The following is a 27,781-nucleotide window of genomic DNA, read 5'->3' as shown; positions in this document are numbered from 1 at the left end:
TTGGAAACAGGATGTTGGGTTATTTCTGCTTAATCCAATTACCTTCCTGCCAAGGCAGTCTGAACAGTGCACAATATGAACGAACACATGCGGCTGAAACAAGACTTCTCCTGTCAGTCTAAAGACGATGTGTCTACTATGTGCTTAATTTTTCGCGAGCACAAAGAGGATAAACCTTTTTGTGGCGAGCAAATCATGGCCTAAGTGCCGGCGATTCATCCCTCCTTGATCTCCGAAGAGATTGATGCTGTGTCTGGGAGAGTTTGATTTCTTTTCCTGCCCTATTGTAAAATACTAAAAGCGAAGTGAAACATACTGTATACTCTGTGGCACAGCAGGCTACTCAGATCTGGGCATAAAATAACAAATACAGATTTTTACCTTGCTCTAAGTTCTAGAGATGGGCTGAGGGCAAACACAACTGAAGAATAATGTTGACATTTTAACGCCACTGAATTTGCAGCAGAGATATTTTACTTGAAAACTATCGGATTTGATATGGTTCCAATGTTTCTCTTTGACATTTCCAGTAATGGTGATAATGCAAAATTTTACTTTTGGTATATTGGATTACTGAAATTTACTCTGAAAATTCCTGATTATCAAATTCGCCACAACTTGTTCAACATGTCAACTTAACCCTTGTGTTGCCTTCGGGTCAATTTGACCCGATTCAATGTTTCACCCTCCTGTTACCTTTATATTTACTAACATATTTTACCCTTGAGGTCAATATGACCCCAGCTATTAAAATCTCCAGAAAATTATTAGAATTAATATTGTTTTCCAAGTTTAAGTGTGAGGTACTTTATGTTTGTTTGTTGACTCCCGAAAGAACACAGACATTAAACATTGAATCGGGTCAAATTGACCCGAAGGCGACAGGAGGGTTAAATATTGAATCGGGTCAAAATGACCCGAAGGCAACACAAGGGTTAAGCGGAAGTAGTATAAAACGTCTATATTCATTCAAACAATACAATATAAAAGGCATACATCAAAATCAATAAGGAAAATGCTAAACAGTCAAACAACTCAAAACAATAAACCCTTCATGACGCTATTTACAGGCATGTTTCCTTCTCATCAAACAAAAAGAGCAGGTATCTGGAAAAATCTGCGAAATAATTTGGGAATTGTTAATAAAACATGATTTACCCTTCAACTTCCACTGACATGCATGCAAACTAATACATAGTTTCACATACACACACACTGATAGAAACACATAGATACTCACATACGTACACACACACACAGGCAGAGACACACATACTCACACACACAGACACACTCATATGCACACACTCTTACACAGGCTCATGAAGGGCCTTCAGGGGGACAAAACATTGAATTCCCCTTCCTCATGTTCCGTCCTCATCTCTCATCCATTCCTGCCATTCTCATTCACACACTTCCTCTCCGGTGCAATTTAATTCTGCAGTGTTACCATCATAAGTCTTGTCGTGCGCAACGATCTGTCAGTAATTGATATGTAAGTACTCCTTCTGGGTGGAGCCATTTGCATTAAATCGTGTTAACTGATATGATAATGAATGTGAGAGGCCTGATGCAAGCAGAATGTGTAACGAGATGGATAGCTATTTGAATTATTAATAATACATAATATATTATATCAGGTCTCAGGGGTCCACGGCTCTGTCTGCATTTGTTGCCTGTCATTTACTGGGGCCGGCCCGGCTGCCTGGATATAAATAGTCTGTATTACATCTGGCATCTCCTTCTTTATCTGCCTCTTCATCATGCTCACTCTTCACTTTTTCTTCTCTTTACCTCTTTTTGTATTTTAGTTATCGTATAAATACTTAACACTGCAAACTAATTATATAAGGTATTACAAAAAACATTAAATAATTTACTCATCCACAATATAGGACAAAAAGGACAATATGAAATGTATATACAGGACTGTCTCAGAAAATTAGAATATTGTGATGAAGTTCTTTATTTTCTGTAATGCAATTAAAAAAACAAAAATGTCATGCATTCTGGATTCATTACAAATCAACTGAAATATTGCAAGCCTTTTATTCTGATTTATTGCTGATTATGGCTTACAGCTTAAGAAAACTCAAATATCCTATCTCTAAATATTAGAATATCATGAAAAAGTATACTAGTAGGGTATTAAACAAATCACTTGAATTGTCTAATTAACTCGAAACACCTGCAAGGGTTTCCTGAGCCTTGACAAACACTCAGCTGTTATAAATCTTTTTTTACTTGGTCTGAGGAAATATTAAAATTTTATGAGATAGGATTTTAGAGTTTTCTTAAGCTGTAAGCCATAATCAGCAATATTAAAAGAATAAAAGGCTTGCAATATTTCAGTTGATTTGTAATGAATCCAGAATGCATGACATTTTGTTTTTTTAATTGCATTACAGAAAATAAAGAACTTTATCACAATATTCTAATTTTCTGAGACAGTCCTGTACAGTATAAATATTCATCAAATACAGAGCTGCTATTCATGGTAATTATTACCGTCTGACATAAGGTCTTGCTTTGTTGTAGTAAAAAAATAATAGGATCTTTTTTGTCAAGTCACTCCACAATCAATAAAGGATGTTATGGAAAATCTCAATGGAACCTTGTAAACTGATTGAGTTTTTCTAGTTTGAATCGTTGAACAACATCTTTGATCAATAACAATTAAGAGACAATGGAGCATCCTGAACTGTGTAAGGCCATCCCTGATATGCATATATATATATACAGGACTGTCTCAGAAAATTAGAATATTGTGATGAAGTTCTTTATTTTCTGTAATGCAATTAAAAAAACAAAAATGTCATGCATTCTGGATTCATTACAAATCAACTGAAATATTGCAAGCCTTTTATTCTGATTTATTGCTGATTATGGCTTACAGCTTAAGAAAACTCAAATATCCTATCTCTAAATATTAGAATATCATGAAAAAGTATACTAGTAGGGTATTAAACAAATCACTTGAATTGTCTAATTAACTCGAAACACCTGCAAGGGTTTCCTGAGCCTTGACAAACACTCAGCTGTTATAAATCTTTTTTTTTACTTGGTCTGAGGAAATATTAAAATTTTATGAGATAGGATTTTAGAGTTTTCTTAAGCTGTAAGCCATAATCAGCAATATTAAAAGAATAAAAGGCTTGCAATATTTCAGTTGATTTGTAATGAATCCAGAATGCATGACATTTTTGTTTTTTTAATTGCATTACAGAAAATAAAGAACTTTATCACAATATTCTAATTTTCTGAGACAGTCCTGTACAGTATAAATATTCATCAAATACAGAGCTGCTATTCATGGTAATTATTACCGTCTGACATAAGGTCTTGCTTTGTTGTAGTAAAAAAATAATAGGATCTTTTTTGTCAAGTCACTCCACAATCAATAAAGGATGTTATGGAAAATCTCAATGGAACCTTGTAAACTGATTGAGTTTTTCTAGTTTGAATCGTTGAACAACATCTTTGATCAATAACAATTAAGAGACAATGGAGCATCCTGAACTGTGTAAGGCCATCCCTGATATGCATATATATATACAGGACTGTCTCAGAAAATTAGAATATTGTGATGAAGTTCTTTATTTTCTGTAATGCAATTAAAAAAACAAAAATGTCATGCATTCTGGATTCATTACAAATCAACTGAAATATTGCAAGCCTTTTATTCTGATTTATTGCTGATTATGGCTTACAGCTTAAGAAAACTCAAATATCCTATCTCTAAATATTAGAATATCATGGAAAAGTATACTAGTAGGGTATTAAACAAATCACTTGAATTGTCTAATTAACTCGAAACACCTGCAAGGGTTTCCTGAGCCTTGACAAACACTCAGCTGTTATAAATCTTTTTTTTTTACTTGGTCTGAGGAAATATTAAAATTTTATGAGATAGGATTTTAGAGTTTTCTTAAGCTGTAAGCCATAATCAGCAATATTAAGAGAATAAAAGGCTTGCAATATTTCAGTTGATTTGTAATGAATCCAGAATGCATGACATTTGTTTTTTTAATTGCATTACAGAAAATAAAGAACTTTATCACAATATTCTAATTTTCTGAGACAGTCCTGTATATGCCCTTCTCTGCACCTATTAGCTGCTCTTCTGTGTTCAGCCAATGGCCATGTCCTCCTCCCAAGTGGATTTCAGAACATGAAGGGGTACATCTAAATGATTAGAAGTTATAGATGTTTGATATTACTGCCCTAGTCGAAGGATTAACAGAGAACAAAGACTCCGAATCTGGGTGCTGTCAGGTGCACGAGGAACGATCGTCATATTGGATCTAATACAGTTATGAAAATGCAGAAATCGAAAGAAGGTTTTTGGCAGATTACATTCATGCCACAGTAATTCAAAAGAGGGAAATGTGCCATTAATATGACAATCTTTCATTTTTATAATTCCATTATCCAGTCCATAATTCAAAGAGGTTATCTAATAGAGAGGGATGGAAATGATGGTTTGCACACAGAGGAGCAAGGAGAGAATTTCCATGCCATACAAAATGCTGTCATATTTGAGTTCAGATTATAAGGGACTGTTTTAAAACAGATTTAGCATGGGGCGGCTTTAGCTCAGTGGGGTAAGAGGGCCGTCCTGCAACCGCAGGGTTGTGGGTTCGATCCCCGCTCTCCCCATTAGTTGCGAGTCGAAGTGTCCTTGAGCAAGGCACTGAACCCCCAGTTGCTTCCCGGGCGCTTCACCGCAGCCCACTGCTCCTTAATAACTAAGGATGGGTTAAATGCAGAGAACTAATTTCCCCTTGGGGATTAATAAAAGTGTATATTCTATTCTATATTCAATAGAATAGGAAGGGAAGAGAAGCACAGTGCACCAGGAAAGGAAGAACAGCATGAGGTTTGCATCCAGGCAGGTTGATCATTTCATTCAATGGCCCCAGAAAGAGAGAGCTGGCACGCTACAGGCCCAGTCATCTTTATTTTTACATTACATGTCATTTTTAATTGTATTTAACAATATAAGTCAATAGAAGTTCTCAGTTCTCATTTTACAATAAAGACTTGACCTCATAATACTGTATTCATGACTTAATTATTTAATTAAGCAGTCGTTTTTAGTTCGGGGGTTTCTTTTTGCAATTGAAACGGCTTTTTTATCGATAGTTGTAGACAAATCAAATAATTAATAACAATGGCGAAGTATTCAATACATTTGGGGAGAGTATTTATTTTTACATGAGCTCTGACAAAATCATTGATGATTAGTTCCAATAGAGGTCACGACCACGCCCAGGTATTATGAACGACCTTCCAATCCACTTGAATGGAATTTGCGAGATCAATATCAGTATGATCAATTCTGTGCGACATTGTTGATTCACTGTCACATACAGCTTGTGCCCAGAAGTCCTACCAAACATCTATAATAATAATAATCATTTATTTTATATAGCGCTTCTCAAGACACTCGAAGTCGCTTTACAGTTCAGAGTCCAGTATTCATACACACACAGTCATACCAGTGGTGGTAAGCTGCATCAGTAGCCACAGCTGCCCTGGGGCAGATTGACGGAAGCGTGGCAGCCAATCTGCGCCTACGGCCCCTCCGACCACCACCAAAATTCATTCACATCCATACGAACCGGGGTGAGGCTGCGGTGCATGTTTTTATGATGGTGGGGGAAACCGGAGTACCCGGAGTAAACCCACGCAGACACGAGGAGAACATGCAAACTCCACACAGAAAGGACCTGGAATGACCGGGACGACCGGGATTCGAACCCAGGGCCTTCTTGCTGTGAGGCGACAGTGCTAACCACTGAGCCACCGTGCTGCCCGTGCTCTATAGCACAGACATGATACTTTAAATTGATTTAATTGAATTTCTGACGTACAAAAGTGGGTCGTATAAGGAGCGAGCAAGAAATATGTGTAAATAGGTGGAAGAGGGAAGACAAAATTAAACGTACGCTGAGGTGTGATATTTCTGACATGGTTTCAACAAAGGTATAAAAGGATCCGAGTGACAACATGTCTGTTATGCATCTGTCGGTCATGTGCCAATCTGTTTAGTATGCTCTCCATCTCTTTGCTTTTTACCAGACTGCAGACAATTAGCTTCTCAAGCTTCGCCAAATTTTATTATTCTCCATTTACTCATTTGATAGGCTCATTGCTTTTCAAATGAGTTATTACTGTACGAAGGGCTTGGATGAAGATGGGACACCACAGTGGACTGAAACAAAGATGAATTAACTGCAGTGAAATTAGGAGTTTAAACAAATTAAATGAATCTTTTTCTTCAAAAAATTATCATTCTTCATAAGGATTATCTTAAACGACTTAGAAAATAATTATTCCAGGTGTAACACACGTGTAACACACGTGTTCCACAGGTGTAACACACGTGTAACACGTGTTCCACAGGTGTAACACACGTGTTCCACAGGTGTAACACGTGTAACACACGTGTAACACGTGTAACACACGTGTAACACACGTGTTCCACAGGTGTAACACACGTGTAACACGTGTAACACGTGTAACACACGTGTTCCACAGGTGTAACACTTGTATAAAATAACTACTTGTATGACACTTACCAAATTCTTGGAAGCCTCCAGTAACTCTGGTGAGGTCTCTGGTGAAGTCTCAGATGAGGTCTCCTCCTCCGGGTCTGGACGTCCTGAGGGCTGAACACCAGAGACTAACAAATCAATTCATATTTCTCCAGAACATTGAGGATCACAAAGAGCTAAAGAGCCAGAGAACTACACTCATACACATATTTTCTTTTATATTACTAAGACATAATGTACAAGAGTCTTTGAATATCTTTGTAAAACAATATTCCATAATTAAAGACGTGTTATAGAGATACTAAACTGGCTTGAGTGAAGTTCAAGATGTTCTCGTCAGCGTTGACCTGCACTTAATTAATCAGGTTACAGTGGCTTTCTCTAGTCAGCTGATCACTAAGCTGTCAGGAAAGTCTGGTTTCTGAAGGCAGGAGACTGGTTTTCAGAAACCAGTGCTGTAATATTAAACGGGGTTATAACCTGCTTCTTCCATGTGAACATGTGCAGAACAGACAGAAGGCACCACCTGGGCCAGTTGGAAGCAGAGATGTTTGAACGGAGTGATGCGTCCTTGTATTTAAAATAACCAATAGTCAAACGTCATCGAACACAAAGCAGCCTTAAGAATGCTAAATAAGTTTTCACTGCTGACAAATTGACTATACATTCAGACACGTTAAGCATTGAGAGAAAAGGCTTTGTTCTGTCTTACTCCCCCCTGCCAGTTCAATAATAATTAAATGTATAATCATAATGTTAGTTATGATGAAAATGATTCAAAAGTGTAGTCTGTTACTGATCTGCAGAATGTTAACAGTATTTAACCTGGTTACCTGATGCATGCAAAGACATTGGGAAGAGTAATACAAATATAAATAAATTACTGTTCTAACTACAACTTAGTTGCTGTAATGAGCAATAATGTTTAGCTTTTTTTCTGGATAAGGCCTGGATTGTTAGGTAATTAACTACTAGAAACTTGAAATACTCAATATCAAAAGTAAATGACGTGAATGTCAACTTTGGTAAGTGTTAGGATATGATAATGCCCCCAAAAAGGTAATTACAGTAGAAAATGCTGACAATATGGTCCAACAAGACAGGCGAAAAGCTAGCTTACTTCAATATCACCATCACATGCTAATATAAAATAGTGAACCTTTGGCTATAAACATGTTAGCCTGCATGCTTACACTAATAAATAACAACTAAAACAGTTAACTTTACAGGGTGTCTACAGGAATAAACCAGTGAAATTTAAGACTTTTTAAGACCACGTCTAAATAAAATTTAAGACCTAACTTACGATGGAAATATACATGAATCTAAATTAATTAATTCAAAGTAAACACACTGAAATTCAAATGTCTGTTCAAAATTAACAGTATGGTGTAATGCAAAAGGATAACACAAATGTCATTGCTGTTGTAAATTATATTTATTAATACATTTTCAGAACATTTAGGTCCCATGAACAAATGTCTATAAAATTAAGTAAATATATTTTTAAAATACGTGCAACATAGTTCCTTTTGAACAAAAACAATCTATAAAATAACATCAATAACATTTCCAGCTGCTTTTAAAATGCAAATACATTTACATAATAGAATGTGTGTGTGTGGGTGAGTGAGTGAGTTCTCATGTCTCTATGTAATGGATGTTTGTGCACAGGTTCATGTCTACTCCTGAGCTTTTGTGAATATACTAGGAAAACAATCCTTTTCAAACTGTATTCATATAAAAACTTCCAGTTGACATTTGGTCCATTCTCCTGGAAAAAAGAAAGAAAAAAGGCAGACATTAGCCATACAACAGTCACCACATCTCTTCATGACACCACCACTTCAGATTAATGTCAGACAGAGACTGGATAAATATGAATGAAAACTATTTTTACAAATTAAGCAACGCGAGCCATCCTTTGAGCCTAGTGAACACTATTTAGACATATTGACAGGTAAACACCACTACTACCACTCGAAAACTATTTTTAATTAGTCTAATTAATGTGTAGTGCGCCTATGCATAGCTGTTATTAACTTGACACATGAGTAAAGCTTAACTATATGATACACATACTCACATACATGAGTGAGTTAATACATATATTTATGGCAGACTTACTTTGAGATGCTGAAGTAGGTCCTGGGCGGTGTCATGGCCCATGAGCTGTGCTCCATAGGATCCTGACGGGACCTGGTCATTTCACCAATAGCGCACATGAAGTCCAGCTGTCTGCTCGCGGTGGTCTGGTCCAGAGTCTCGTGGAACAGAATGAAGAACGCACTGCAGCGTTGGACTTCGGTGATGAGCTCTTTGTTGCACGGCGCTGGATTTCCTCCGGTGACCTCCAGCGTTGTAGTTGACGTCGTTGCGGGCACGCAGCTTCAGAAGCATTTCACCGACCGTGACCAGAAACACTAGTTCTTTTCTAGCCATTTTTTGTTGAACTTGCATCCCCCCCATGTTTTCTAAACTAGTCGATGCTTCACGTTGTAGGGGATTGATGGGACCGAATACGCGGGGCCCCTTTAAGAGAAGGGGCGTGGCCCCGGTGACACCAGAGACACCACAGAGCGAGGGAGCAAAATACGGACCTGGCGGAACAGATTGCCTCATATTCGTAATGACATGACACCCAACAAATTTAAGACCAAGCCAATCTGAATTTAAGACAATTTAAGACTTTTTAAGGCCTTATTTTTAGGAAAAGCAATTTTAGACTTTTTAAGGACCCGCGGACACCCTGCTTTAGTATTATATTAATTAATTTACCTTGTTTGCATTTGTTCTCCCTTCTTCGGCCTGTTGTCTGTCAGTGCTGCGTCCATGTTGCCTCCATTTGCTGAGGCCGCATGTTCCTACTGAGGAAACTCCGAGAGGCAGTAGGTGGGGTCTGAGTCCGATGGGGACCGCAAATGTCAGGACATGTGTGTTTAACCCTCACTTATTTGAGTAAGTGCAGAAATAATATTCCTATAATAAATGAGATTATATAAAAAGCATAGTAAGTTGCCTATCATGTTCTCTAATAATAGTTGAGTATATATATAAGAGTTTATAATACTGATTAATTTCTATTTTTTTAACACAAGTTCCTACTGAAACTCCGTGACACGGAAATGTCAGGAAATGTGTTTAACCCTCACTTTTTGAGCAAGTGCAGAAATATTATCATTGCATTACTTAATTTGTGTTTCACCAAAACATCAGTGCTTCAAAAGAAAAATACGTTGATATTTTAAATATCCTTAATTCTAAATACATTTGACAAAGTTGTGCTGATGCTCCAAACTATATAAAACGCATAGTAACTTGAATATCATGTGACATAATAGTTTAGTATTGAACAATTGCATTTATAATAGGCTACAGATGAATACACATTTTATAACTCATGTTCCTACTGACGGTGAGTAGCTGAAACTCTGTGACTGCGATGTGTGGGGGATGGGCATAGGTCAAATGGGGACCGCAAAAGTCAGGAAAAGTGTTTTCCTCAGTGCAGAAATAGTATCATTGAAGAAATAGTTCTTGCATTCCTTAACATGCGTTCCAAACCATGTAAAAGACAGTTAGTTGAATGTCAGACTGTGGTGTATTAATAATTTAGCAATTAATACTAATGGATACATTAGCTAACTTATAGCCATGGTTTGTGTTAATATCAGAACACCAGCTAGGTTATAACCCCATAGTCATATAAGTATCAGAACACCAGCTAAAATGCATATGCCCTATAGTCATATAAGGCCACATTTACACATAGCCGGGTATTTACAGAAACAAATATTTCTGCCCCTCCGTTTTCAAAAATAACGTCGTACACAAGGTTGTTTTCAAAAAAGTTTCTGTTTATATGAACCCGCATAAATACGCCCCCGGGCGCCATCATAACTATGCCAAACCTGTAGTCGGCAGTGTAACGAGAAGGATAAAGACATGCAAACCAATCAGAATTCTCAAAACCAAGAACTACGAAAAACATGATCAACTTCCTTTTCCTTTAGAGTAAATATGGCGCAAGGTTCATTTGTATGGACAGACAGCGAAGTGGAGCTGCTGCTTCGAGTCGCCTTAGATTATAAGGCAAATAAAGCACTCGATAATGTGGATTGGGTATCATGCCAAACTAAATATAGGGATATGTTGGCATTGTTCTTAGAACAGTACCCGTCCGAGACCTCCGAGGAGTATCCTCCTGTTAAGGAGGAAATAACTCGGGCGCACCTAAGCAAACTAACTGTAAACATAGGACGCTCACATGACGTGAAGCATTTTTAGTCGCATACTGTGACGTTTGACAACCTAAAACTCCGTTTGTTAGTATCGAATGCTCACATTTCTAATAATATACATTTCATACACATGTTCCTACTGATGGTGAGCAGCTGAAACTACTTGAACATGAGAATAGGCCAAACATCAGTGCTTCAAAAGAAAAAATACGTAAATACGTTTTTAATATCCTTGATTCTAAAAACATTTGACGAAGTTGTGCTGATGCTTCAAACTTGACTATCATGTGTTGTAAACCCTCTATTCAAATATATTATCAGGGCTACAAGTATAATATTTTATATATGTTTAGTATAAAATGGGCACTTAATTAGCGCAATGTTGTACCCAATGCTACATCTCCTCTCCTCTCCTCCTTTCCCCTTCCTTCCATGACAATGTCTCTCTTTTATGCTCCAGGCTCAAAACGTCAAACAAAAGTGAAAGCCAATCTGCTTCCCTCAAGAAGTGGACAGGGACAGACCGAAGTGGCTCTCAAGCCAAGAAGGGTGAGGATCTGACCACGCCTGCTTGTGACGACACACAGAATAAGAAGTACCCAGCTCAAATTAATCAGATCTTGAATGTGTTTCCTGGGGGGAGGGGGTGTTCCCACATAACCTCCGTTTTGGACATCTTCCCATTATTTTAAAGAAGCTGCTTCAAATGACAGATCGGCCTCATAATTACCTTTGGCTTCTTCCATGGGAACAACAATCAATATCCGACTGCAGTGTTTTGTTGGGCGACTTCAGGCCTCTGCTCATCGCGGCTGCCTGTCGTCGGTGACGAGAGGAGGAAGCACCCTTCAAGTGTGCTGCTAGCTCATTTTTAATCATCAAAAAAAACCTTTCTTTGGTCATAGTCTGTGTGAAAAAAACAAAAAACATTAGAAGTAATTAAATACTTGTACGAATTAATAATAATTAATATCTTAAATATTTATGTCAGTAGTTCTGTGTCTAAAGAGAAGCATAATACACCATTACATTGGTAATAAACAATATAAATATAATATGACAATTATATGTAACATTTGCCAATACAGCAGTGCAACCTCTGCATCCGGCGTTGTATTCAAAGTTCTGTCGGCTATTATTCTCGGCATTCCTCCAGGTGGACACAAATTTATTAAATCCCCGTCTAAAGAGAAGCCACAACTCATCATTTAAAGAGTCGTGTTTACTCAGGCAACTTTGTTTTCTCTTGGTCTCATATGTGTCAGGAACCCGGAGTCGGGAAAAAACCCGGGTCGCTGGAGTGGTAACCCACGATTTACCCAGTGGGCGATTGAGGACCCAGATGCAGAGTAGTCAAAAGATTGTTTTATTTCCTCTCCGTCACAACGGAGTTTCAAAGAATGTAAACGTGTCTTTGACGCAGAAATAATGCGAACACAAAAGGGTATAATCCCAACAACGAGTCAAAACCAAAAATGGTATCCTCCAAACCAAGAGTCACAATCCAAAAATGGTATAATCCAACAAAGAGTCAAAATCCAAAACACAGAGGACTAGCAAACGTTACGCGAGGGTAACGAGGATCACAAAGTATAATCAAACGTCGCGATGACGTGTCTAGCACACTGCCAGGTATTTATACCCTGGTCAAACAAAGTTAATTCAAGTGAAAACAGGTGTGGACCAGAAAGACTGAAATAATGTATTTCGACCACCAGAGGTCGCCAAATGACCCCAGTGGCAAGAACAGAAGTCCCAAATCATGACAATATGAATACACATCTAACTGGCAGCTATTTAATAATGCATGTACAATAAGCCACTGCACTACAATATTCATTTGGATTTTGAGCAGACGTCATTCTGATCCAACCTTGAAATATAGGCTCAGTGCAGTTCGATGTTTCTTTGCTTCAGGGCCAATGTTGAACCTGTGCCACAGGACTGTGTGGAGGGGATATTAACTACAGGCCTCACATGTGTCATCGCCAGTGTTGGGCAAGTTACTGAAAATTAGTAATTAGTTATAGTTACTAGTGACTTCTTTTAAAAGTAATTTAATTACTTTACTAGTTACTGTATATCAAAAGTAATTAGTTACTCGGGAAAGTAACTTTTAAGTTCCTTTTATGTCTGCTTTTTTAATGTAATGAACAGTACTGAACAGTCAAACACAATAAACATATTTTGTAGACCTATTTATTGCAATCAACAGGGCAACAGGCCTTCAAATCAAGCAGTAGTACAAAAGGTTAACAAAATGTTTTTACAAAAATGCCTCATAAGGCAAAGCTAAATATAGATAAGAGATGAGATTCTCAACACACGTTAAAATGGGCTAACAAGTCTCATCTCTCACCTCTGACCAGTAGCCACAACATTGCTAGCTCTCAAACCAGTTATTGTACCTCAAGAGGAGAAGCTTCTCAAACGTTTGATCTGAGAGCCTCTTCCTCTTTGGAGAGAGAATCAGGTTCCCAAGGCTAAAGAGTCTTTCCGTTGGGGCACTGGATGGAGTGGCTGCATTATATTTAAGTTCTTTATTATAAATGCTCATTGATTGATTCGATTGGTGTATATTGTAGCGACCCTGTGAAGTGGCTGTCAATCACAGTGTGGCACCGTGCATGCTGGTCGAGGGGGCGTGCCTGTGATTGGCGGAGTAGAGGGGAGGCGGGGTTAACCTGTCGGAAAACGGGAGCTAAGGTTGGTTGACGGGAACCGTTGTTGTTGACGTTGGAGCTGCTGAGCTGAGGAGCACGCTGTCTGTAACATATAAATCCGCATCATGTAAACCAGGGGTGCTCACACTTTTTCAGCATGCGAGCTACTTATTATGTGACCAAGTCAAGGCGATCGACCGACGGGGGGGTGCTCGTGACTTTTTCTTTGCTCCGTCCCGATGCGCGCAAACCGGTATCGGAGCTCTGCGGCGCACGAGACGGCGGGCAGAGGACTGTTAACGCGACACGTAGAGACAGAAATGACGTTCTGCTGCTGTAATGTGGCGCTATAGAGAAAGTGACAGGGGGGCGGGCCAATTTTTTGTCATGCGAGCTACCATACTACGCCGCGATCGACTGGCAGGTCGCCGCGATCGAGCACCCCTGATGTAAACACACTGTGTTGGTGGATCATCAGTGTTCATTTTTCACAAAAGAGAGTAACGCGAGTAACGAATTCATTTACATTTCAGTAATTGTAACTGCGTTAGTTGAGTTTAAAAAATACTTCGTTACATGCTCGTTACCGCTAAAAGTAGTGGAATTACAGTAACGCGTTATAAAGTAACGCGTTACTCCCAACACTGCTCACCACTGCTGAATTAGGAAATAGGAAACAGGCTGTGAAGTTCAGCTCATAGTCTGAGCTGCTGTGTGTTGCAGGTCACTCCGTCTGCATACAAACAGGAGATGCTGCAGTCGACAGAGGAGCGCCTAGCCAACACCGACCGCATGCGCCCGCCCCGCATCCTGGAACTGCTTGACATGGGCAAGACCAGGCGTCACAATGTAAATGACGCCTTGAAGGGTTTGGATTGATGTTGTGTATTCCTGATGCGGAGCAGACCAGTCCTGATCAGTGCTCTGTATCGACTTCCCGACAACACAAACTTAGTTCAAACTCATATGCCCGCTAGTTGTCGTAATAAAAAAAAAACTGATTTCACTTTTTTTTGTTGCAAAGATGAGAAGAGGAACCAGAATGATGAAACCGGTTAAACCGGTCATTGTTTTATTTGAACCCTTAACACACTTTACAGGCAGGTGAAACTTCACATGGTTTTCGTGATTCTGTACGGTCTCTGTCCAAATTATGACTGGATATATTCAGTATGCTCAGAACTCTCCTGGCCCGACATCTAGGCTCGCGTGGCTCACCCAAAACTACCCAAACTAAAGGAGTGAAGTAGGGAGAGTCATATTGCTCTATAAGGTGGGGAGGAATAGAATACAATCCCAAGGGAAATTAAATCTGCCTAGTTATTTAAAACAGCTTAACTATAGTGTAACAGTCTGGCTTTTGTGTGTGTTTTAAAAAATCTATTTGTATGTGTATTAGTTTATAAATAGGATACTCGTAGCATATACATGTCATCCCCATAACAATATCCTGATGTATTTCAGCACTTTATGCACACTTCAAATCAAATCCACACAAAATGAAATCACATTTCGATGAGAGAACAAGCAGACAAAGCATGTTGTCATACGGAGCAGTGATAGTGAAAGGTTACAGGAGGTTCTGGTTACCAGGAGGAGAAACCGGCCCAACGGGTTCAACAGGTCATTGTTATATTTGAACTCAAAACGCTCTTTAAAGGCGTGTCCAAGCCGCTGATTCTGATCTTCATGAGAATGAAACCCTGCAGAGTCCACTAAAGAATTTGAGACTCCAAAAAAATACTCTTCACTCCAAAGACTTCCAGACTAGGATGTATAATAATAAGGTTTTTAAAAAAGGCCTCTATACAATATCCCTGTGTTAGTGTACTCACGGTATACTGCACGGTATTGTACACATATACTTTAGCACCAGTTACAGTTTAACATTTGGCCAGGTTACATAAATCCGTAGATGAGGCCAGCCACATTCAAACTTCTCATTATATCTTTATAAATCCCCCGCATGAAGAGCATGCGCTATCTGCTCAGGTCATTTACATCATAACAAAGCTGCTTCCGCTGAGTCAGCAGACACTAATTGATGGGCAAAGGGCAACCAAAGTGACTGAGCGCTCTGTACTTTTAGACTCCCAATTCAACGGGAGGGATCAGAGCGAATTGCCATAAAAAGTTTGGGAAACGCCAAATAAATTGCTAAATGCCCCCTCATCAGAATTAGGAGGAGACATTTTCTTTGCATCTGACCCTGATCATTTCTTTTCTTTTTTTGTCCAATATGTAAATCTAAATACCGCCCACTGCAAGCCACTGCAGGAGAAATGACCAGCAGGATCTTTTTTTTTAGGTCATCCTGAAAGCCACAAAGTTGCACATTTTAACATACAGTATTATAATTAAAAAATATACATATGACAGTGATGCAGGAGTAAATGACACCGACTCAAGTTAAGTTTAAGAGGGCATCGTTTTCCCAAACGCATTATAAAATATGGGTAAAAGGTTCAACCTGCTTTAAGAAGCATGCTTATTCTCCATGCTGAGCATTAGTTGAGCAGATCCACACAACTCCCTTTAGCTCAAGCTAACGCAATGACTGGAAATGGGGAAACAGCGGGCCTGGCTCTGATTTTAAAATCCCACCTCCCAGTAACTCTGAAGCTCACCAATTATATCATATCTTTAAAAATGTCAGTTTGCCATTTTCCAGGATTCACCTGTCTTTCTGTCTTCATAAAGTGCACGTGAACTTGCTGCTGGCTGTAGCTTCATATTCAACAGATAAGAAAATGGTGTCTACATTTTCTTTATTTCCGAAAAACACAATAAATGAATCAATACTGTGAATGTTGTCAATAGCTTAAAATAACCTCAAAGTAATGATTTAATGATGGTTCTAGCAGGACCATCAGAAAGTACATGGCGATATCGTACGCTTCAGTTTGGCAACTGCATATTATTATACCATGTATGAGTTGGTAATGAATGAATACATGTTTTTGAAATTGTTTAAACCAGGAGTACCCATACCCAGGAAGTCTGAGGCATTGTGTGTGTGTGTGTGTGTGTGTGTGTGTGACTTCAACCAATAAGTGATCTTCACTGGTACACAGTGACAGGGGTGGTATTGAGTAATGTTGTTGTTGTGTTCTGTTGTTGTTGTTGTTGTTTTAGTTTTCTTACGTGGATTTGGATCAGCCGCTCTTCCAGCCTCACCCATTTGAGCTGGTCCTCCAGAATTTCACTCCTGCACGGACCTACGTGTTACATCTGCGGCTCGTCAACAGAGACAAGGTGTGTGTGTGTGTGTTTGAGTGTTGACGACGTAAATACGTCACAACAACACGGCTGATGCTGCGTGATCATTTGGTGAAGATTAGCTGTGAACGACAGAAACAGTTCAACTCACACAGCTTTGGGCCGCAGAAGAAGAACAAGATTTACTGTGTGTGTGTGTGTTGGTTTTTATCACCTTGTGGGGTCCACGACCTGACATATCACTCACGCCGTGGGGACCAAATTTCCCGTGGGGACCGACCCCCGGTCCCCACGGGCACGAGCATTGCAATCAATAGAAAACAGCCTGCTGATAGGCCTGGTGCCATTTTTTTAAGAAAGAAAAAAATGGACCCCACCGGGTAAATTTTTCCTATTTTGTGTGTGACCTAGTGGTAATAGGGGGTATTGCAGTGTGACCTAGTGGTCATAGGGGGTATTGCAGTGTGTGTCGTTGCACCGTGGGGACCGTTTCCTGACAAAGTGTGTAAGTGTGTATATCACATAAACTAAATATACCATTGATATTATTACAGTTTGTGCACTTTAATGTAATCAGACTTTTATGCTATCAAATAAGTTTCCATAAAATCCATGACGGAACCTATTTAATCAATGAACTTCCTTTCAGAACTGTTTAATTCTTTTAAACTAATGATGTTTTGGTTGACCTAAAGTATACTTAATAAATAACTATAGAAGTTTAAACTATCAACAAACTATGAACATACTTATTGACTAGATTAATGTTATATTGTGTTATAATTGATAGATATATATGTAGTAATTAAACTGAGACTATAAGTTTGCTGGTGTTATGATATTCATACAAACCGAAGCTACAAACTGAGGCTATAGGTACGCAGTGGTCTGACATTAATACAAAAAGTAAAGGGCTGTAAATTAGCCGGTGTTGCAATATTTCTACAAACGGAGGCTTTGTCAGTCAATGTTCTGATAGTCAAACAAACTATAGGGCTGTATGTTAGCCAGTGTTCTGATTTGTATACAAACTGAGAATTCACACTCAGTCTTCTAAGTAACAACCCCTTTCAATAGAACAGTTAATAATCTCCAATAGAAACTGTTCCAGCTCACTATTAATTGAAGTCATGTGAAGAGGTAATGAAGATAATATTACATATCCCAAATTAAGAAATTAATTGAATAGGAGATTTATCGAACCCCGAATAATTTTTAATACAACCAGCCCACTACTGTACTAAGCTAGCATAATCATGTATAATGTATTCAACTGTCTTTGAAACTAGACCAATGCAAGTACTTATGTTCAGACTACTTATATTACCTATAACATAGATAGATAGATAGATATATACTTTTATTAATCCCCAAGGGGAAATTAGTTCTCTGCATTTAACCCATCCTTAGTTATTAAGGAGCAGTGGGCTGCAGTGATGCGCCCGGGAAGCAACTGGGGGTGCAGTGCCTTGCTCAAGGACACTTCGACTTGGAACTAATGGGGAGAGCCGGGATCGAACCGACAACCTTGGGGTTGCAGGACGACCCCCTTACCTCACTGAGCTACAGCCGCCCCATAACGTGTGCTTCCCTATAAGCATCGTAATAACTACAACTTCATACAATTATCAAAATGTACCATGTATTTAAATTAAAATGTATGTAAATTTAATCCATTCAAATGTCTTTTTTAGCGATGTGAGCAAACATTCCTTTTTAAAATGTAGCCTTTTTATTAACATTCGACAAGATCTATTTACACAAGTTGTCATTAGTATTCATTACTAAACTATTAATGCAGCACAGTATGATAATCAGCAAACTGTCATTTTCATGGTTTGGAACACACATTAAGCAACGCAATGATACTATTTCTGCACTGAGGAACACACCTTTCCTGACATTTGCAGTCCCCATTTGACCTATACCAATCCCCCACCTGCCGCGTCACGGAGTTTCAGCTCGTCAGTGAGGTATATGAGTTGCAGTTACACTACAGATTATTGTGGTTGTTGCGTGACACGGAGTTTCAGGGGACTGGCTCCCTTCATACTGTAACAAGTATAATTTGAACACAGAGACCGTGGCTCCGTTTCCGCTTAAATAATAAAGGAACTCAATAAACCCATCTCTGATCATGAAACTATTGCAAATAAGTTAGATGCTCTTTTTTTTGTAGACTCAGAATCAGAATCAGAATCAGAATCAGAAACAGTTTTATTGCCAGGAATGTTTACACAAACGAGGAATTTTTTTTGGTGGAAGGTGCAACATTTGGACATGACAAACAAACAACAATCAACACGACAGAAAGACAACAAATAATGTGAAAGTGTTTGGGTGTGTGCTGTTGAATTAGATAATTTACTAAAGCAATATGTAAATTAGGATTTACTAATGTACCATAACTTCATACATGTTGTTATAGAATGTGTGTTATTGTTTAATAATTTACAATATTGTTTAGTGAGTGTCTGTGTATTATTGTTTAATGCATTGCTGTAACACACTGGTGAAGACGAATCTCTTTGTGTTCCAAGAACACAGATCAGTGGCAGAAAGGAATCCCCTCCCCCTCCCCGGCATGGAGAGAGCCCCTGAAGGAAACCACATTCCTGCAGTGGACCGCATGGCAGAGGGCAAATGGTGGCCGGAGTGATGACGTCATGTGGATATGCAAATCTACCAACAGATAGACGGCTCGGCCAATGAGCGAATTGGGGAAAGGTGTTACCAAGACAATGTATCCAATGAGAAGTGGATATTTCCCCTGGGGCGGGACGCCCGGGAAATATAAAATGAACTTTCGGAGGCTGCGACAGACTTCTTTTAGGTGAAGCAAGAGACAGCTAACTACAATTGGTTTAGCCAGGAGTGGTCTGTGGATTGTGAAGCCTTAGAAGTCCTCGGCCGAGAATTTATACTCTGTATCTGAACAGTTATTAGTTATTATCAACGATTGATAATACTTTTTATTAAATACATTTTATTATAACTTTTCGACTCCGGACATTTTCTTCGGTTCAGCACCAGGGGATTTCTGAATACTTAACAGTTTGGTGACTGCCCGACGTGATTCCTTGGTGTTTTGGATCGAGGAGGAACCGAGTTGAACATCTGGAAGGATCACTCTCCCCCACTCACACGAGGCCTCACAACAAGGGTAAGCAGAACCCATTGTTTTAAACTGAATTCTGCATAGTTTATCATAGACAACATTAGGTGTGAGTGGAGAAGAGTGTAAAACTAAACGCATAGATCTTGAAATAACTGTTGATGATCGGAGTATAAACTATTGTATGTTGCATGCTGTGAGTCCTTCTAAAGAGGATCATTTGGATACCGGTTACGGGCAGGGCCAAAGAGCCCTGTGCCAAGGAGTGGCGTCGGCGTACACACTCGGATATGGTGTCCTTTTTTTGAAAAGGATAGAGTACGTCGTCGAGCGTACTCATTTATTAAATAGGGACATTAAGCCCCTGGTTTTGCTGAGCGGGTGTAACATAAAGCTTGAGAAGTCTGTGCGGGGAAGAGTTACGTTTTTTAAGACGACGGTCTGACTTATAGTCTCCTTAGAATCTGCATGGGTGACGAACGAGATAAAACCCACAACCTGAAGGAGCTGAGCTAGCATTAGCTGGCAAGACGCTATTGAAGCAGAATAGATACCAGCGCTCTCGCTGAGGAAAGAACGTGTAGTTAAAAAAAAAAAAAAAAAAAAAAAACAGCATGGCGAGGAACAGGAAGTAGGACCGAGCGGTCGAGAGAGTACAGCACCAATAGGAAATAGCGCCCCTGAGTGGTAGGGAGTACTTATTACAACTTACCCCCAGTGGGCTGATAGAGTACTGCAGGGACTAACCCTCTAGCACCATCGACCCTCTATAGCACCATCGTGTGTCCACATTTTGAATTACAACAAGAGCGATAATTTGCACCACTGTGTCCAATTTAGGTATTACAACTTACCAGACTGTACTCAACTGTTTTTGCCATAGCTGACACACACACACTTTAGCAACTAAACTGATGCTTACATACACCATCACATAAGCAGAGCAAGTTTGTTTGCATAGGCACATTTTAAGGTGCTTCACATAAAACCATTGAAGGTAGTGGTTGAGAACATTCATTTAAATAGGATTGTAACTTAATAGTTTGAATCATTTTTTATCTAGCTTGGTGAATGACTTTGATTTGATTTTGGATGGATGGAACTTTTTCCCTCTAAAGCAGGGGACATAATTTTAACAAGGGCTTTTTGAAGAAGCTAAGATAAGAGTGGGGTTTTATGAGAGTGACCAGAAAGGGGAGGTCAGGATGCAGGTCTCTCTCCCCCCCTTCCCTCTCCCAACCCCCTCGCGGCCCACATGCCACCAAGATTCCTTGACTGATAAGAGTAAGGAAAGAGAGAGAAAGTGGACCCTATGTTTTAGACAAAGGACTCCCAACACTTACTTATACGATGTGGGGGAAGGTCTCAATGACTGTAAGATTCTCTCTTCCCACCCCCACCCCCACCCACCGTCTCAACACACACATTGTGACGATCTTATGCATGTCGCATAAACATGAAAGAACCTTTAAAATAAATTGACCTTTGAAAAGGAACCGGGGCCGCGCAGTCTAAAGTCCTCTAACATATGTGAGGCCAGCCATAAGGCTGGAGAGACGACCCCGAAGAAGTGTGGGCCGCGTAGAAATTAAACACGTGTAATGCATAAACTGCGAATGAATGTTGAATACCGGTGGTGAATACATGTTGTCAAAGTGGAATCAACAGAGCAGAGTCGAAACCTCACGGTGTCAACGCAAGCTCTTAGTCTGTTGAATTGCACGAGTGATAAATGAGGATTTATTGTTCTGAAAGGCACGTTGCTGAGTAAAGAACACATTGTATGGCGATTATGTACTACGTTTAAGAGCAGGTACGAGTTTGAGATTGAGGAGGATACTGAGAAACAAAGAGGTAACTCCGCTTAACACGCGAAAATACAAGAACAGAAAGGAGGGGGGACAAGCAGAGAGCTGCTGCGCGTCTCCCCGCGGAGGGCACGCGCCTTCACAGACAGAGCAGCCACTCCTCTACCCACTTAGCTGCGCGCGCCGTTCTCGACCCTGCAGGCACCCAGAGCGAGCCAAGTTGAGAGCAGAACAGAGCAAGAACAGTAACGGAAGAATTCCTTTTGAAGATAACTATTAATTAGTAGAGTGTGCGACCATCTTTTACTTTTTGAAATGATGTTTTAAAGAAATGCATTGTTTTGCCAAATTTTTAATTTTTCTTTAAATTAACTGATCAATTGCCCGGCTAGCTCAGTCGGTAGAGAATGAGACTTCTAATTCAAAGGTTGTAGGTTATTCAGTTTTAAATTGATCACCTTTATTATTTTATATAGTCATCTATTTTATATTTTTAGTATAATTTTTCCTCAGTCTCTCTTAAAGATTTGACCCCTTTCAAGCATAACTGCAGTTTTTTCAGCCACAAGGCACCTCTCTTAGCAGTTCAGATAAAAAATAATAAAAGAAAAACTGAGAAAAAGGTTGATGTTTCTAAGATAATGATGATGCCACCATTGGATGGTGAGGGAGGAGCAGCTTATTTAGGTAGAATCAGAGAGTTGTAGAACGACAACCTAGGGAAAGATTTCCTTGAAGATAGCATGACTGAACAGTTTTTAGGTTATCAATAGAATCATCAGTGACTGTGACCATACAGACCGAACTGAAAGGAGTAGGACTAAAGTACATGAACTTCTATGACTTGGAAGCTCAGGTCAGACGCCAAACAGATAAAAATAAACAGAGCAGAGAAAAGATGACCTGACCAAAGCAGAAGCAAATGGCACAAGCCACAGTGCAGCAGACTGCAGCACAACATGGACCTTAAGTCCCGTATAGTCCGTATCCAGCCCCTCCTCCAAATCCATAAGCACTGATCTATCAACAGCCACAGCAAGCCACGTTTGCACCGCTTCAAGCTTAGTTCCCTCAAACCTTATGTTCCGCAACAGGTGGGTCAGCAGCCCATAAATGGGGCCCAACAACAGAGAGATAATATGCATAAAAGAAGCCCGTTCAGGAGTAAGAGGGGTAACAACTGGGGCAACGGAGGCTTTAGACGAGCATAATAATTTTTAATTATAGTCAGGCTGGACATTGGGCTAATTTTTGTCCTTATCCACCACAGGGTTAAGCAGTCTCAGTCAGGACCACTTCAGTACTCTCATAATGTCTAAACCCCGCCATAACAAGCACCCAACACATAGCCACAGCCACAAGGCAACAGTGATCCACGGCACCAGGCCCGGACCAGAGACACAGAATTAGGCGTGCCCAGATCCAACAGCTGACAGCGAACTGTACTCACTGAACAGAAATGTGCCACACCCACTAGTCACCCAATGATTCAACTGGAGACTAAAGAGACACTGAACAGGAAGCAAAGCGTCCGGTGGGACAGAGTAGATGATGATGACATCACACCTCTGCATGACAACAGCCAGCAGTGGAGACTTTGGTTCAAAGTCCTGCATCCCTACTCGCCACCAGGGGACCAAAGACATTGTGCCCTTAACTACACCTTGATACAAGATGAGATCTGAGATCCTGAGGGACTGCCTGCAACACGAGATTGAGGTTCGTGAAGACCCAGCTGAGGAGGCTTGGAGATCGATGCAGAGAAGCAAGGAGTAGCAGCGGCCGGTGAATGAACACCAGAGTTGCAGATTGTATGCAGTCGTTGACGCCGCAGCTCCACGTCACAGTGTTGGTCCAGAGTGGAGGCACAGAGAAGAACAATGGTGAAGGCAGAGGTTGAGGCTACGGACTGGGTGCACACACAAAATTAACACTTTCATTACTCCACATTTGAGAACATGTAAAGAACTGCACACACATCGGAGGTCCAGTTAGTATTAGAGACACATGCTGAGACACATGCTGAGACACATGCTTAGACACACACATAGTAGAGAGAACACTGATCATGGGGACACTGACAACATGCTTAGCTTATTTCCAGACACCTTTAGGACTGAAGGGTGAACTGATGTGTGACTGATTCCGATAGCTCCCGTAGAGATAGAGTTAAAAACCGCGTACGATTCCAATTTAATCGTCACCAGCATCCCTTAAGGATGGAACAGACTAGATATATTTTTTTAAATCATAGAATGGTTGTTATAGGCAAGTGTACTGGAGAGGACGAGGGCTCCCTGGGATACATTAATTAATTTCCTAAAACCTGGAAAATGGACCTTGATTTGGGGCCAATAAATAAATTTGTAACCCGCTCTTTACTAATTAGGCCGACTTATTATGACATTCCTTACCCAAGCACAATGATGACGCTGTGAGTTCAGACAAGACATGGTTCTCCTGCATTGATTTGACAGACGCATGCATTTTAATTTTATTTCTCTCTTTTCTTCGAGAGGTTGACTGTTTATTAAGATTATTATTATTGAAAAGGACGGATTTGGGAATTCCATCCTATTTCAAAGGAGGGAGTAGAACTGAGATGATGATATGCTGTTAAAAGGAGAATCAGATCTAACAATGACACACATTTTTGCAAACCAACACCTACAAGAAGTTGAGAAATATTTCTAGAGAGCACATTCACACGGAGCAGTCTATTGCCCAATCACAGGTGATAGTCGCGAGAGCTAATCAACAATTGAAGCAATTGAGACAATGATGGCTAAATTATCCTCAAAGGAGGGAGAACATTTCTCTCCCATGAGTTATTGACATGAAGACCCATGCGGGGTCTACAGAGAGTTAGGAGACAGTCCTAGACTTGACAAATTTCAGAGAATATTCTGGGAAAAATAACTGACCAGATCTAAGTTTTTCTCCAAGTAGGTTGCTGAAGCCCACTAGGAGCCAGCTGATGAGTCATCAGTGGAACCAGGTGACTGGGTAAGACTCGAGGTTCACAAGAGGAAGTGGACTGAGCCCAGGTGGACAGGGTGTTTTGAAGTCATTGCAAGGACTTCACAGCAATCCAGGTGAGAGGCTTCACCAAGAGAGGAGCACCGTATAACACATTGTACATTTGCAGATCAGCCGGCCAAAGAATCACAACCAGCCGCTGAATAGTTGCCTCATCAGGGTAATTCTGACTAACAGATGTGAGGTCACTTCCACACATTTCTGCCTAGGCGCAGGAGCGAGAGTTAAGACTGCAACACAGAAAGTTGTCGCATACGACATCAACTCTCACTGTTCACTGTGTGAGACTTGCCATTAGCTGCACCACCAGGTGCGACTGTTTGTTTTCCCATGATGCTTTCAAGGGACGAAAGAGAAGATTGACGGACGAATACCTGCCTGCTATCAGATCCTAGTAGGATTTGAATATTTCTATGCCCTAGTCAAGGGCCATAGATAGGATCAATTGCATTTATCATAACCAGTAAAGATAAATAAAGTTAGATTGGATTGGATAAGTAATTGAGACTCTGTTGGACGACGGATGGCCATTTAATAGATGATTCCTCCCACACGGGGTGAGAAGCTGTTCCTCCGACTCAGTTAAAGATTGCGAATTCAAGCCTAGAAAGTATTAGATACTTATTTAAATATAGAAATTAAAATATAGACAATTTTTTCATAGTCAAGTGTCACATTCTGTATAGAGCCGGCCTAGTGGCCGTTGTGTTTTCTAATTCTCTTTCACAGCGACCTGCCTCTCCATTACCAACCTCCATCTGTACCTGCTGTGTTGGCCTCACCATCAGATGAGCTCCGCCCACACCGGAACAGGTAGTATGAACAAGATGCCATGCGACTAATAACTTGCTTGCCCTGATGTGTATTTCCAAGATAATTAAGGAACTGGAGACATGGAGGACGAGGACTGAGGAGAAGAACATTTTGGAAAGGAAAAGGACAAAGCAGAGACCGAAGCAGAAACTGGAGAAGGACACACACACACACACACACACACACTGAGTTAATGCAGGACTGAAATCTGTTTTATAACTTGAAAAGTAGAAACATCTACCTCTGAGACTTTAGGATTGGAATTAAAACATTGAATTGAACCACAAAGAGAAAAATACTTCATTGTAATGATTAAATAATAATTCACTACATAAGATGTTTACACTATGGAATAGTGTAAAAGGAGGGATTGTTGAATTAGATAATTTACTAAAGCAATATGTAAATTAGGATTTACTAATGTACCATAACTTCATACATGTTGTTATAGAATGTGTGTTATTGTTTAATAATTTACAATATTGTTTAGTGAGTGTCTGTGTATTATTGTTTAATGCATTGCTGTAACACACTGGTGAAGACGAATCTCTTTGTGTTCCAAGAACACAGATCAGTGGCAGAAAGGAATCCTCCCCGGCATGGAGAGAGCCCTGAAGGAAACCACATTCCTGCAGTGGACCGCATGGCAGAGGGCAAATGGTGGCCGGAGTGATGACGTCATGTGGATATGCAAATCTACCAACAGATAGACGGCTCGGCCAATGAGCGAATTGGGGAAAGGTGTTACCAAGACAATGTATCCAATGAGAAGTGGATATTTCCCCTGGGGCGGGACGCCCGGGAAATATAAAATGAACTTTCGGAGGCTGCGACAGACTTCTTTTAGGTGAAGCAAGAGACAGCTAACTACAATTGGTTTAGCCAGGAGTGGTCTGTGGATTGTGAAGCCTTAGAAGTCCTCGGCCGAGAATTTATACTCTGTATCTGAACAGTTATTAGTTATTATCAACGATTGATAATACTTTTTATTAAATACATTTTATTATAACTTTTCGACTCCGGACATTTTCTTCGGTTCAGCACCAGGGGATTTCTGAATACTTAACAGTGCTTCAAGTGGTGTGTTTTAGTTAAAAGTGTATGTTTTTTTTGGGCGGCTTTAGCTCAGTGGGGTAAGAGGGCCGTCCTGCAACCGCAGGGTTGTGGGCTCGATCCCCGCTCTCCCCATTAGTTGCAAGTCGAAGTGTCCTTGAGCAAGGCACTGAACCCCCAGTTGCTTCCCGGGCGCTTCACCGCAGCCCACTGCTCCTTAATAACTAAGGATGGGTTAAATGCAGAGAACTAATTTCCCCTTGGGGATTAATAAAAGTGTATATTCTATTCATGTTACGCGTGGCGTGTGTTTAAGTTAAAGTGCATGCTAATAATAATAATAATCATTTATTTTATATAGCGCTTCTCTAGACACTCGAAGTCGCTTTACAGTCCAGTAGTCATACACACACACAGTCATACCGGTGGTGGTAAGCTATATCAGTAGCCACAGCTGTCCTGGGGCAGACTGACGGAAGCGTGGCAGCCAATCAGCGCCTACGGCCCCTCCGACCACCACCAACACTCATTCACATCCATACGAACCGGGGTGAGGCTGCGGTGCATGTCTTTATGATGGTGGGGGAAACCGGAGTACCCGGAGTAAACCCACGCAGACACGAGAACATGCAAACTCCACACAGATAGGACCTGGAACGACCGGGACGACCGGGATTCGAACCCAGGGCCTTCTTGCTGTGAGGCGACAGTGCTAACCACTGAGCCACCGTGCTGCCCATAAAGTGGCATGTGTGTGGAGGAGGCCTCAAGTTAAAGTGCATGTTAAAGTGACGTGTGTGGAGGAGGGAAGAAGAAGGAGGAGGGAGGAGGAGTGGGAGGAAGAGGGAGGAGGAGGAAGAGGAAGGAGCGGGAAGAAGGAGGAGAGAGGAAGGTGGAAGAAGAGGTGGTAGTCCTGGGGGTGACAGTCAGTCAGTCCCGGGTTCCATTGATGAGCCCGACTGCCGACGGGAAAAAACTTTTGGTGTGGCGGGTGGTCTTTGTCATGATGGACCGCAGCCTCCTCCCCGAGGGGAGGGACTCGAACAGGGAGTGTCCAGGGTGGGAGGGTCAGCGACAATCTTTCTGGCCCGCTTCAGTGACCTGGAAGTGAACAGGACCTGGAGGGAAGGCAGATTGCAGCCGATAACCCTCTCGGCCGAGCGGATGATGCTCTGCAGCCTGCACTTGTCTTTGGCTGTGGCTGCAGGGTGCCAGACGGTGATGGAGGAGCAGATGATGGACTCAACGATGGCCGTGTAGAATTGTACCA

General features: G+C 40.6%; 1 protein-coding gene across 3 annotated transcripts in view; it reads left to right on the top strand.

The window, feature by feature from the left end:
• The window catches only part of LOC130198442 (E3 ubiquitin-protein ligase MARCHF6-like), a 50,927-nt gene extending 24,460 nt beyond the window's left edge, over nucleotides 1–26,467 (top strand). Inside the window, exons 26-28 of one of the 3 annotated variants that reach the window (XM_056421602.1) lie at nucleotides 11,262–11,350; nucleotides 14,188–14,313; nucleotides 16,600–16,690. In XM_056421602.1, coding sequence (XP_056277577.1) covers nucleotides 11,262–11,350; nucleotides 14,188–14,288 — 190 coding nt within the window. In that variant the 3' untranslated portion in view covers nucleotides 14,289–14,313; nucleotides 16,600–16,690. Of the gene's footprint in view, nucleotides 1–11,261; nucleotides 11,351–14,187; nucleotides 14,314–16,599; nucleotides 16,720–19,223 lie in introns of those variants that run through there. The other 2 variants (XR_008832627.1, XM_056421604.1) reach the window with 2 other exon arrangements.
• The last annotated feature ends 1,314 nt before the right edge of the window (nucleotides 26,468–27,781 follow it).

The sequence above is a fragment of the Pseudoliparis swirei genome, chromosome 8 (genome assembly GCF_029220125.1).
Source record: "Pseudoliparis swirei isolate HS2019 ecotype Mariana Trench chromosome 8, NWPU_hadal_v1, whole genome shotgun sequence".
NCBI classification, from domain to species: domain Eukaryota; kingdom Metazoa; phylum Chordata; class Actinopteri; order Perciformes; family Liparidae; genus Pseudoliparis; species Pseudoliparis swirei.
The sequence above is the reverse complement of the archived record's forward strand: the minus strand, read 5'-3'. Positions and strand labels throughout refer to the sequence as shown.